This window comes from Phyllostomus discolor, chromosome 8, assembly GCF_004126475.2.
Source record: "Phyllostomus discolor isolate MPI-MPIP mPhyDis1 chromosome 8, mPhyDis1.pri.v3, whole genome shotgun sequence".
Lineage (NCBI taxonomy): Eukaryota > Metazoa > Chordata > Mammalia > Chiroptera > Phyllostomidae > Phyllostomus > Phyllostomus discolor.
In genome coordinates this window covers 74,341,163-74,353,281 of record NC_040910.2, presented here as the reverse complement: position 1 = coordinate 74,353,281, position 12,119 = coordinate 74,341,163, and the positions used below count along the sequence as shown (strand labels likewise).

Below are 12,119 nucleotides of genomic sequence, written 5' to 3'. Positions count from 1 at the left end.
TATACGCTAAGAAAAGTTCCAAGAATGAGGGGAAAAAAAGGTTCTTCAAAGAAGATAGAAGGCTAATGAACTAAGACTACAGAAGAAGACTAATAAAACAAAATATAATATGAATATAAAATACAATGTGGGTTCTGAGAGTCTGGAGTTTCAATACTAACCAAAAAAGGCAGCAATAAAGGACAATAATGGAGAAATTTGAGTATGGGCTACATATGTATATTCAGTAATAATAGTACTACATCAATGACAGACTTGTATTATGCATATATGTTCTTTGGAGATATATGCTGAAGTATTCAAATATGAAGAGTTAGGATATCTGTAAATCATTCTCAAACAGTTTGGCAAAAAGAACAAGAAAGTAAAATCTCTGAAATTAGTGAATCTAGGTGAAGGATATAAGAATTTTTATTTAACTAATGAAACTTTTTTATAGATCTGAAAGTTTTAAAAATCAAAACTTGGGAGTAATAATATGGACTTGGTATCATTTTCTTAGGTGTGACATGTCAGATGTTGTCCTTATTCTTAAAAGATGCATATTCAAGTATTTAGGATGATGCTTAGTTGTCTCTGTAACTTATTTTTGTATAGTATAGATGTGGAAGAAAAATAAATGGATACAAATAGATATGTAGACACACACAGACAGACATACAAAGATACAATACTTCTCACTGAGTTTTAAGGGGAGGAAAGATATGCACGTGACCCTTACCGCAGCATCAACATTAGCAGGTGAGTCTCCATTAGGGTCTGCCAGCATAGAAATAACACTAATCATGATGGTTTCCACGGTGTGAATGGGGAGCCAGCGCTCCTCTGGTTTTTCATAGCCATATTTATCTTCACCAGGCTCATGAAGAATAGAAATGCATACATCACCATTTTTATCAACTGCAAAATTAGAAAAAAAACAGCTCTGTTTAAAATATTTGAAATACTTTGGTTATACATAAGACATCTATTATCGATGTGGTCCTCATTCCCACAGTACCTGTATAAAACAATGAATATAAACAGAAGTTAATTTCCAAAACAGAACCTGTTAACCTTCTAGTAAGGACACAGATTTTACCAAATAGGATCCATCTGACTAATCCAATAGAAATGTAAGCTATCTTTTTTAATTGGGCAAAACTTCAAGATACCTAGCATGTAGATGTTGCCTAGCATTTACATGTAGTAAATACAGCAATAAGGTTTTGTTCAATGTTCTTTCTTTATAACATAGATGAAATGCCATAGGAAATTAAGTCTTGTTTTAATCAATTCGCCCATAGGAGAACTGGATTTGTTATCTGTCATTTAGCTTAAAGGTGCAGAACCTATTGATGATGTTAAGTGAGGGCTTACTGTACAATGAAATTAATAAATGGCAACTACTGAACTGTTCTTTATTTGTAGAAAGTATATGATCCAGACACCAGAAATGAGTTTTCATGTAATGATTTCCTAGTTTCTCCACTAACTTACTAATTTAAATGAGTGACAGTTAAAGGTCCAAAGATTTATCTAAGGAAAAAAAAAGTACCACCATAATGTACTTTTTAAATCAAATAATGGCAAAATTATATTTTCGGGGAAAGGAGCATACTCAGATTCATACAAGAAACATGCCATATTGCCAGTGAAAATTCATCAACTCTACTAACTCATTTAAATTAATAAACCTATCAAAAATTCACTAATGTGCCCTGGCTGGTGTGGCTCAGTAGATTGAGTGCTGGCCTGAGAACCAAAGGGTCACTGGTTTGATTCCTGGTTAGGGCACCTGCCTCCACCAGTAATCAGTTTTATATCTTTTAAGATTTTATTTATTTTATTTTTTAGACAGAGGGAAAGGGAGAAAGAAAGAGAAGGAGAGAAACAACAATGTGTGGTTGCCTCTCATGTGCCCCCTGCTGGGAATATGGCCCACAACCCAGGCATGTGCCCTCACCAGGAATCAAACTGGCAACCCTTTGGTTTGCAGGCTGGCACTCAATCCACTAAGCCACACCAGCCAGGACCACTAGTCTTTTTTAAAAAAGGATTTTATTTATTTAGTTTTAGAGAGAGGGAAAGGGAGGGAGAAGAAGAGAGAGCAACATCAATGAGAAACATCGATCTTGCCTCCTGTGTGCACCTGCAATCGGGGACCAAACCCATAACTTAGACATGTGCCCTGACTGGGAATTGAACCAGTGACACTTCACTTTGAGGGACAATGCCTAACCAAATGAGCCACACTAGTCAGGGCTCACTAATCTGTTACAGTGTAATTTTCTCCACAGCAAAAGAAAGCATACTAACTGTGGAAATATTGAAACTGTGGAAATATCAGAAGAGACAAAATTTTTTTAAAATGTATGTAAAAATTTTTTTCAACAAAATTTCAAAATCCTATAAATAATCAATGGTGATATCTATGTATATTTCAATCCTAACTTTTTACCTCAAGTCGAACAATTTGTTTTTAGATTATTAATTTCTTTTTAGAGAGAAGGGAAGGAAGGGAGAGAGAGGGAGAAACACCAGTGTGTGAGAGATACATGGATTGGTTGACTCCTGCATGCCCCAAACCAGGGACCTGGCCAGCAAACCCAGGCATATGCCCTGACTGGGAATCAAACCAACGACGACCTTTCAGCAGGTCGGCACTCAATCCACTGAACCACACCTGTCAGGGCACGAATTTTGATAGGTATAATTTTAAAGCTCATTTTTCATCTCATAACTTAAACATTTCCCTGATGTTATAAACTCTGGGTAACCAAAATCAAAGTTTATATGTATTCCTTGCTCTATGACAAATAGTTCTTGAATGCATGTGTGTGCAAGGCACCTACTGAACGTAAGAGGATAAGGCAGTGCATGTGACAGACTAAGTTCGTGCCTTCACTGTCTTGTAAATCAACTTTTCTATAATTAAGGGTCTTCTTCTCTAACCACCCCTACCTCCTAGTAAAATCTATTAACTAAAATGGAATAAGTAGATCAAGAGGCAAGAGTAACAAAATTTGTAACAGCATTGTAAGTTCAACATAAAAAGCTTATACAGTATTAAGATGCTTTCTTTACTCATTATATAAGGATTTTGTCCAACTCATTTTATTTGAAAACATGATATTAAATGTTTGTACAGAATTCTATCAGAGAATCGATTTAAGATCATTTTCCTTTTTTAGAAATGATCATCATTATCTAGTGTCTTCAAATTTTTACCTTGTGACATTTCATTTTAAACATAATTAAATTTTTTAGAATGAGAGGTTTTTAGGTCTAATATCTGTTGACCAATTATATTTAAAAATATATATTGCCATCAGCAATACCTGAGGTTAACAGTTTCCATTGCCTGTTCACTCAAAATTAAGATTTTTAAAAAATTTTATTTATTTATTTTTAGAGAGGGAAAGGAGGGAGAAAGAGAGAGAGAGAGAAACATCAATGTGCAGTTGCTGGAGGCCATGGCCTGCAACCCAGGCATGTGCCCCAACTGGGAATTGAACCTGTGACTTTGGTTCGTAGCCCGCACTCAATCCACTGAGTTATGCCAGCCAGAAGATTTTTCTTTATTGATAACTTTTAAATTTCATAGGTGAAATCTAGTTTAACTTTTCTAAATGCTTTTGGGGGGTGAAAAGTTTTCATGTATAGAAACTATACATGCTGTACACCTGAAACTAACACAAAATAATATTGCATATAAAGTGTAATTGAAAAATAAAATTTAAAAAATTTACTGAAAGGCAAGGAAAGTAGGAAAAGTCATCAAAAGGAAAGAAAGAATAAAAAAACTGTTAGGAGTGAAAAAATAACTATGAATTTCCTCTTCTGTGAAACGTCTGTTCTTATTCTTTACTCATTTATGTACTCAGTGTTTAGTTTTTACTTGCCAAACTGCTTCTTAATTTTCCCCATTTAATTTTTGTCTATTACTTTTTCATTTCAATGCTTCAATAATGTCATTTATAGCTGGCTTTATTACCTTACACAAGATCCATTTAAGAATCCTATACTGCATTTAGTTGCCATTTCTCTTTGCACTTTTTTAAAGATTTTAAATTTATTTTTAAAGAGAGGGAAAGGGAGAGAGAAAGAGAGGGTAAGAAACATCAATGTGTGGTTGCCTCTCATGTGCCCCCTACTGGTGATCTGGCTCACAACCCAGGCATATGTCCTGACTGGGAACTGAACCTACGCCCCTTTGGTTTGCAGGCCAGCACTCAATCCACTAAGCCACACCAGCCAGGGATACACTCCTCTTTTTAATCCTTCAATATTTATTGCTTTGGAAACTAGAAAATTCTTATCCCCAACACCCAGCAAACAACTGATATTCACTACTATTTTTTTAATCACTTGAAACTTTTTATTCCACTTAGAGTTTTAGCTCATTTTGCTGTTTGGTGTGAAGAAAATTTCTAAATCAATTTCCTCATAAACAGCTAACTAATAATCTGGGCATCAATTACTGAACAGAAAACATATCTCTTCTTCCATCTTAAAACTAAACTACCTGAACCATACAAACCCTTCAAGCAATCTATTTCTTAAAGTTGTGCATGTAAAATTAATGAAAGTCCAATTTACTCTCATCTTCTCTGTTTATTTACTATTTGGGTACACTCTTTTCTTTATTGGAAACTGGCTTGTGCCCCCTATCAGGATGCTATGACTATTCTCACAAAGTAGTCTGAGAACATATTCTCCTGAGTACTTCTAAAGTCAACCCTTCTGGGCCAAAATAACTGACCCTGTTGAGGACACCTTCCTGGACACATTTTCTTCCCTTAGTTTCTGTGATACACTTCTTTTCCTCAGTTCCTGAGCTATTCTCTCACTTACTTTCTAGTTTTCCTTTTCCTTGGTCTGACTTTTGATGTTGTCCATAATAATCATCTCTTCCTTGGGTAAATTAACTCATTTGTTCTATCACAACATTACCCATCTTCCTTGGCCACCCCTGGCTTTACTGAAATGTAATTAACACAACACTACACTATACACATTACCTGTCATCTTGATGCTAATAACTTCCAAGGCCCTGAGCTCACTGCTTGGACTAGTACCTAATTATCTAACTGGATATATAGTGAGTGTATCTCAAGACAACAAATCAAAAATTGAATGCATTTAAGCTACACAAAGCTAACATTTACCCTAGAGTAATTTTTACCACAGTCTTATTGAGATATAATCCATATATTTTAAGTGCAGAATTTAATACTTCATAGTATGTACAACCATCACCATAATCAATTTTAGAACATATTCATCACCCCAGAAAGAAACTCTATACACATTAGCAATCACTCCCCATGTTTCCCCAACGTTCCCCCACTCCTCAGGCCCTAGGCAACCACTAATGTACTTTCTTGTACTTTCTATCTCTATGGACTTGCCTATACTAAACATTTCATGTAAATAGAATTAACACACTATGTGATCTTTTGTAATTGGCTTTGTTCACCTTTACATAAGCTTAACAATGTCATCCACACTGTAGCATGTGTCAGTATCTCATACCATTATATGGACATTACATTTTGTTTTTCTACTCAAAAACTGAAAATCATTTGGGTTGTTTCTACTTCTCTGGCTATGTCTAATGCTGCTATGAACATTCACATACAAGAATTTTGTGGGCATATTCAAGTTTCTTGGTTATCTAGGAATGGAATTGCTGGATTATAAGGTAACTATGTTTAACCTTTTGAGAGCGTGCCAGACTATTTTCCAAAGTGGCAGCACCATTTCACATTCTTGCCAGTAGTGTATGAAAGCTGTAATTTCTCTACATTCTCAACAACACCTGTTTTTTTTTAATATTTCTTTTTGAAAAGTTTCTTCTTTTTTTAAAATTTATTTTTAGAGGGGAGAAGCGAGGGGGAAAGAGAGGGAGAGAAACATCAATGCATGGCTGCCTCTCCTGCATCCCCTGCTGTGCATCTAGCCTGCATCCCAGGCATGTGCCCTGACTGAGAATGGAACCAGCAACCCTTTGGTTCGCAGGCCAGCACTCAGTCCTCTGAGCTACACCAGCCAGGGCCCAACACTTGTTTATTACCTGTCTTTTTCCCATTGCAGTGAGATAATGTGTTATTTCACTGTGATTTTGATTCTACAATTGTTTCGTAAATGGTCCATCTATTCTAAATTCTTACCTCTCCATTACCACCAATATCTGGTAGTCAACAAGTAAGAATAACTAAATTTTCCTCCCTGTCACTGCCCTTAGTTCAAACTTTGTCCCTTACTGGAACCACTGAAAAAATCCTCATCAACCTCCTGGATATCCGTCAGCCTTCTCCTTCCAACTTTCCACCATGAGTACAATCTTTCTAGAAGAAAATACAGTCACAATAAACCTATAAAACTTTAATGAGTTCCCACAGCCTAAAGAACAAAGTTCAAGGCAGGTATTTACATATTCGAATTTCTGTTCAAGAACCATATTCTCAGAGAAGCACATGGCTGCAGCCATGTAAGGAGGACCGTGCACTTTTGGCACAGGGGGACACCCGCCCCTGCCGCCCCCCTGCAACCATAAGAAGAACCACCACGCAGCTTTAGCTAGAGATCCCAGCAACACAATTGATGGTGCTGAGAACCGAGGAAGGCCTACCAGCTGAGCACGGAATACTGGGAAGAACTGGGAGCTACCTGAGCCACGGACTTCTATTTCTTTTCCTGAGATACGCTCCAGGCCCAGAAAAGCAGCATAACCAGACAAGCAATGCCACGGCTAACCTCAGGACCAGCAGCATCAACTAATGGCCCCTGCCCGGGAGCTGACCAATCAGTGCAGACCATGGCCCTGAAAGAACACACCTGTAAGGCTGATGAAAAATCTATAGGATCCTCCCCTGGGACCTCCAGAGCAAACATACTCTTGGCTGGTCTTCCTGGGAGAAAGAGGAGTGCCAGGGTTGAGGTTGGACAGTTGCCTTGAAATCTGTCAAGTGCCTGCATTATTAAAAATCCCTGGCATTTATCTCATTGACATTGTTCACTCTGTTAACAATTACTTATAAAAAGGAAGCTTGAAACAATAAACTGCTGATAAACTGTGTACCATAATCATTACAATGAAAATACATTAAATTGACTCGTTCTCTGGCCTGGTTTTAACCAGAGGCAGGGAGTTGGCAACCTGCCTTTAGAGTTCAGTTTTCATCATGTATCTTCACAGGCTCAGTGTGCACTTTGATTTTTGGGTTTTGGACACCTCCCTGGTTTGAGGCTTTAAAACAGAGCCTAATGGTGTGTTATATTCTTATAAAGATTTTACCTTTTTTTGCTTTTGATTATACTTTAAGTTATTTGTGGGTGCACAGTCTCCTAAATGTAAGAGGTCTTAAATTTTAATGTGTATTCTAATTTTGAAGTATATTTAAAATTGAAGTATCTGGTTACAGAACAATGGGTCACGGACACTGGCACATATGTGCGCGTTACTGTTCAGTGGCCGGGAAAACCGACAGGGAAGGAGCAGATATCAAACTGGACAAAGCCCTCTCACCTTGGTGGGGATGTACAATCTTGGCAAAAATTTTATACAAGACAGTGGCTAAGATTCAGAAGCAACTAGCAAATTCTGGAACTTAATCCGATTTTCTTTGGGGACTCATGTGTACATTGTAATTACTACATAGGAGCTTAAGGCCTAAAACAAAACCTTCCAAATGACAAATGTTTTCATTGAGAGCAGTGGTACCCAAACACTGTTGGACAAATGAATGGAATAAATTTTATGGAATTGGAGTTTTATGGAATAAAAAATTGGAAAATTTATTTTCCAATAAATAAATGGAATAAAAATTACCGTAGGCGTATACTAACAGAATAAAAAAAAGAACTGTATTCTCTTTCTCTTCTATGCTACCGATACCTTGTAACTAACATCACCGTAATCTCTCTGTTTCACCATTAAGTTCACATGTCCACCTTTGCTTTATGGAGACCATAATATTCTTATAGAAAGAGGCCATGACTCGCCCTGGCTGGCGTAGCTCAGTGGATTGAGCGTGGGCTGGGAACCAAAGTGTCCCAGGTTCGATTCCCAGCCAGGGCACATGCCTGGGTTGCAGGCCATAACCCCCAGCAACCGCACATTGATGTTTCTCTCTCTCTCTCTCTCTCTCTCTGTCTCCCTCCCTTCCCTCTCTAAAAATAAGTAAATAAAATATTAAAAAAAAACTGTATATAAAAAAAAATTTATAAAAAAAAAAAGAGGCCATGACTCAATCATCTTTATATCTCCAGTCCCTAAGCAAATAGTCACATGCCCGTTTTTCCTCTCATTCTTATTTCAAAATGACTTTTCACTCTTATCCTAGTCTAACTCTTCCTATACTTTCCATCATTGCCCCATCTCCTCCTCAGTTATCTTTTCTTCACAAAGGATCTCCTCTCTCAAATCAAGTCTTAATTATTTCACTCTCTCATGCCTTCTGTTTTATGGCTTACAAAACAAAAAGGTCTCTTCAATGTTAAAACAAAAACAAAAACAAAAACAAAAACCCACATACCTCATACCATCAGTTACCCTCTTAAACTACCTAGGCCACTGCTATCCTCAGATAGAAAATAGATTTTCTGCTATTTAACAGAAAAGAAATGTCAGGTACTGCATACATATGTGCTGTCAGTTAATTCTCACAGAGAAACTAAGACTCAAAGAGGCTCTGTCCTGAATTATACAGCTAGTTTGGTGCAGCAACAGTCAGCAGCTCTGTCACGTCTTCTTTTGGAGATTTTAATTTATTTACTTTTAGACAGGGGAAGGAAGTGGGAAAGAGAGGGAGAGAAACATTCATGTGCAAGAGACATATCAATTGGCTACCTCCCACACACCTCCAGCTGGGGACCTGGCCGACAACCCAGGCTTATGCCCTAACTAGGAATGGAACTGGCGACCTTTTGGTTTGCAGGCTGGTGCTTAATGCACTGAGCCATACCAGCCAGGGATCACGTATTCTTTTAAAGTAGGTGTAAAGAGATTGCCTATTACACATCAAGTAAATCAAATGAAGCAGGAGAAACTGCCAACAAAAGGCTAGGAATAAATAAAATAAATTTCAAAGAAACAAGAAGTGAAATGTCTTTAATTCGTGCATCCATACTTAATGTAGGACCACTGTTAATGAATTCTCCCACAAATAAATTGTAAAAGGATATTTTTCTCCCTTCTTACTTAAATTGTTAGAGAAATGTTTTTATTCCTTCCTAACAAAAATAACTATGCCTTTTGTAATCACTGCTATCTTAAGTGCAATGAAATATGGTGGGTTCCCTCGGTTCCCAGTAGTTTTCCATTTGCTAGTTCTAGTCTTTCATAAGACCCATCTGTTTTTCGAGCCTTTGGGTTGTAATACATACTCCCTATCCATGCAATAATGCCTTAATTAATAATCCATTACTATCTTACTGATTTTTGTTTAAACTAATAAAGGTTTTCTTCCTTGCAACCAGAAGAACCTAACTTTAAGAAACAAAATGCAGGTTATGTAGTAGTATAAAAAGACAGCTGAGCCCTGACTGATGTGGCTCAGCTGGTTAGGCATTGTCCTGCAAACAAAAGGTCACAGATTTGATTCCCAGTCAGGGCACATGCCTGGCTTGTGGGGTTGTTCCTCAGAAGGAGGTACATGTGACAGGCAACCAATCAATGTTTCTCTCTCCTTCTCTAAAATGAATGAATGAATGAATGAATGAATGAATTCTTTGAAGAAAATAGAAAGACAGCTGATTACAAAATACTTAGAAAAGAAATCCTTGTAAGCTCACACAAAACAAGGCAACAAGTTCAAGGAGACTGTATATAATAAACATGACTTATCTAGCTTAACCTTTGGCTCACAAAGTAGATTTTAAAGGGTAGCACTTCCTTAGGTAAAACAACCAATGTCTCTATTTCATGAACAGCAGTACTACATGCTTTCCACCAATTAAAGCATACAGAATTTTACTTCATTTGACATTCTGTCACCTTATGAGGAAGGTAGGGCATTCCCTTTTTTATAGCTAAGAATATAGATAAAAAGGTCCAAGAGCTAAGAAAAAATATAACAAAACAATCCAGGTTTAATTACTTCTGTGCTTTTTATAATAGCCACAGAGTCACTTAATGCCTTCGAAATTATGCCCTTACCCTCACTGGTGTGGCTCTGTGGATTGAGCACTAGCCTGCAAACTGAGAGGTTGCCAGTTCAATTCCCAGTCAGGGCACGCGTCTGGGTTGCCGGCCAGGTCCCCATTTGGGGATCTTTAAGAGGCAGCTGATTAATGTTTCTCCTGCAAGTTGATGTTCCTCTCCCTTGCATGATCCCCCCTTCCCTTTTCTCTAAAAATAAATTAATCAATTTAAAAAAATGTTTTCAATTATAAGAGTTCTACTGATGCTGAATCTCTTATCACCCACCAAACCTGCCTATAGTTTGGAACATCATAAGCCACATCATGAGACTCAAAGAACTGAAAACTAAGTAAATAAATATAAAGCTATTTTTTCACATGATCTGTTACTCCTTCTCATCTAAAGAACCTAATAATGCACAGCCACGCACATAAGAAAAACAGTGAACTTAGTGTAAAAATTCCAAAGCAATTTCATTGAGAACTACATCTTTCTTAATGACCTTGAAAACTTCAGTGATAGACCATCACATTTGTAAATGTAAAAGTAAAACTAGGTAACTTACCATTTGGGTGCCAGATTTCTGTAATGAATTTCATTTTGGGAGGCCGGAGGGGATAATCTTTTGGGAAAGTGAGATGAGCCTTAAAAACACCACCTTCACTGGAAAAAAAACAAAAACAAAAACGAGTTCTTGCCTATAAGTTCCTGCTTATAAGTAGACAATTATTAAAACAAGCATAAAAACAAGGATGCTAGTGCTAACAGTATAAATTAAGTAAATAATATGGATTTCAAGTAGACAGTCTACTTACTCAAATACCCAAGTTTAAAAACTGTCATACCTACCACCTTATTAACAAAACCCTCACAAAACTAGTAAAATGAAATAGCTCAAAAAAGGCATACAAATCAGATTATATTATTGCTGTGCTACAAATCTTTCTATCACTTCCCACTACACTTAAAATAAAACTCACTAAGTTTAACATTGCCTATAGTGTTCAAATTGCCTAATCTCAAATCATCACTCTTCTTTCTGTTCTAGCCAGTCTCCTTTCTGTTCTCCAAACACAATGAGCACATATATTTTGTGGGGGCAGTGCACCCAACCACAAGAAATGACTTTTCATGGACAAGCCAAATTGGCATCCAAGAGCAAGGCTCCTTGTTTAAGGTCAAAATGACGGAATATGAATATCCTGAGCCCACAGCCTCTCATTAACAGCACAACTACAACTACATATAGAACAGCTATCTCTGATAACAACCTGAAAACTAGCAGATTTTGTACTAGTAGGGACATAAAGAAAAAGCCACACCGAAACTTTCAGGGTAGGAGGTACAGAGACTAAGTCCAGTCAGGACCTACCCTGTCCCCCCACTCCCCATGTGGCAACTCACACAGTGGGAGGGATATCACAAAACTGCAGAGGTTGTCCCCAAAGAGCATGGGGTCCACGGCCTAGCCTGGGGGACCTGCACCAGGAAGAGGAACTCCCATAACATCTGGCATTGAACACTAGTGGGGCTTAGGTCTGAGAGAGCCAAAGAGTTGTAGAAACCCAGGTTGCACTATTTTTTAATCCCAGCACAGAGGTAGCAGTTTGAAAAGAACCTACATACACTGACTGATTTTAGGGTGCATGTTGGAGGAACAGAGATGCACTGAACTTTCTTTTGAGTCATAGGTGCTGACAGGTGCCATTTCTCCCCTTTCTTTAACCTAGCTGTTTTGACAGGAGCAGGCGCCATGTCTAACACTCTCCATTAACCTTTCCAACACTGTTCACCCCATCCTGGCATTTTCCTGAGGACCCACCCAGGCTAGCACCCCTCTAAAGAGGCTCCTGCCCTGCCACACCCAGTGGGCAGCCTCAGTAGGCACTAGCACACAGCACTGCATCTGCAATAGTAGGGTTGGGCCTACCAGCCACCCACACTGAGGGCCTGACCTGTGTACCAGTGAGCCTGCAGAGAAGCAAAAGCT

General features: G+C 37.9%; 1 protein-coding gene across 1 annotated transcript in view; it reads right to left on the bottom strand.

Annotated features, from left to right (window-relative positions):
- UBE2G1 (ubiquitin conjugating enzyme E2 G1) overlaps positions 1-12,119 on the bottom strand; it is a 109,545-nt gene that overhangs the window by 13,182 nt on the left and 84,244 nt on the right. Inside the window, exons 3-4 of the mRNA XM_028534147.1 lie at positions 10,695-10,792; positions 722-900 (exon numbers count right to left, since the gene is read on the bottom strand). Of these exons, the coding sequence (XP_028389948.1) occupies positions 722-900; positions 10,695-10,792 (277 nt within the window). The remainder of the gene's footprint in view (positions 1-721; positions 901-10,694; positions 10,793-12,119) is intronic.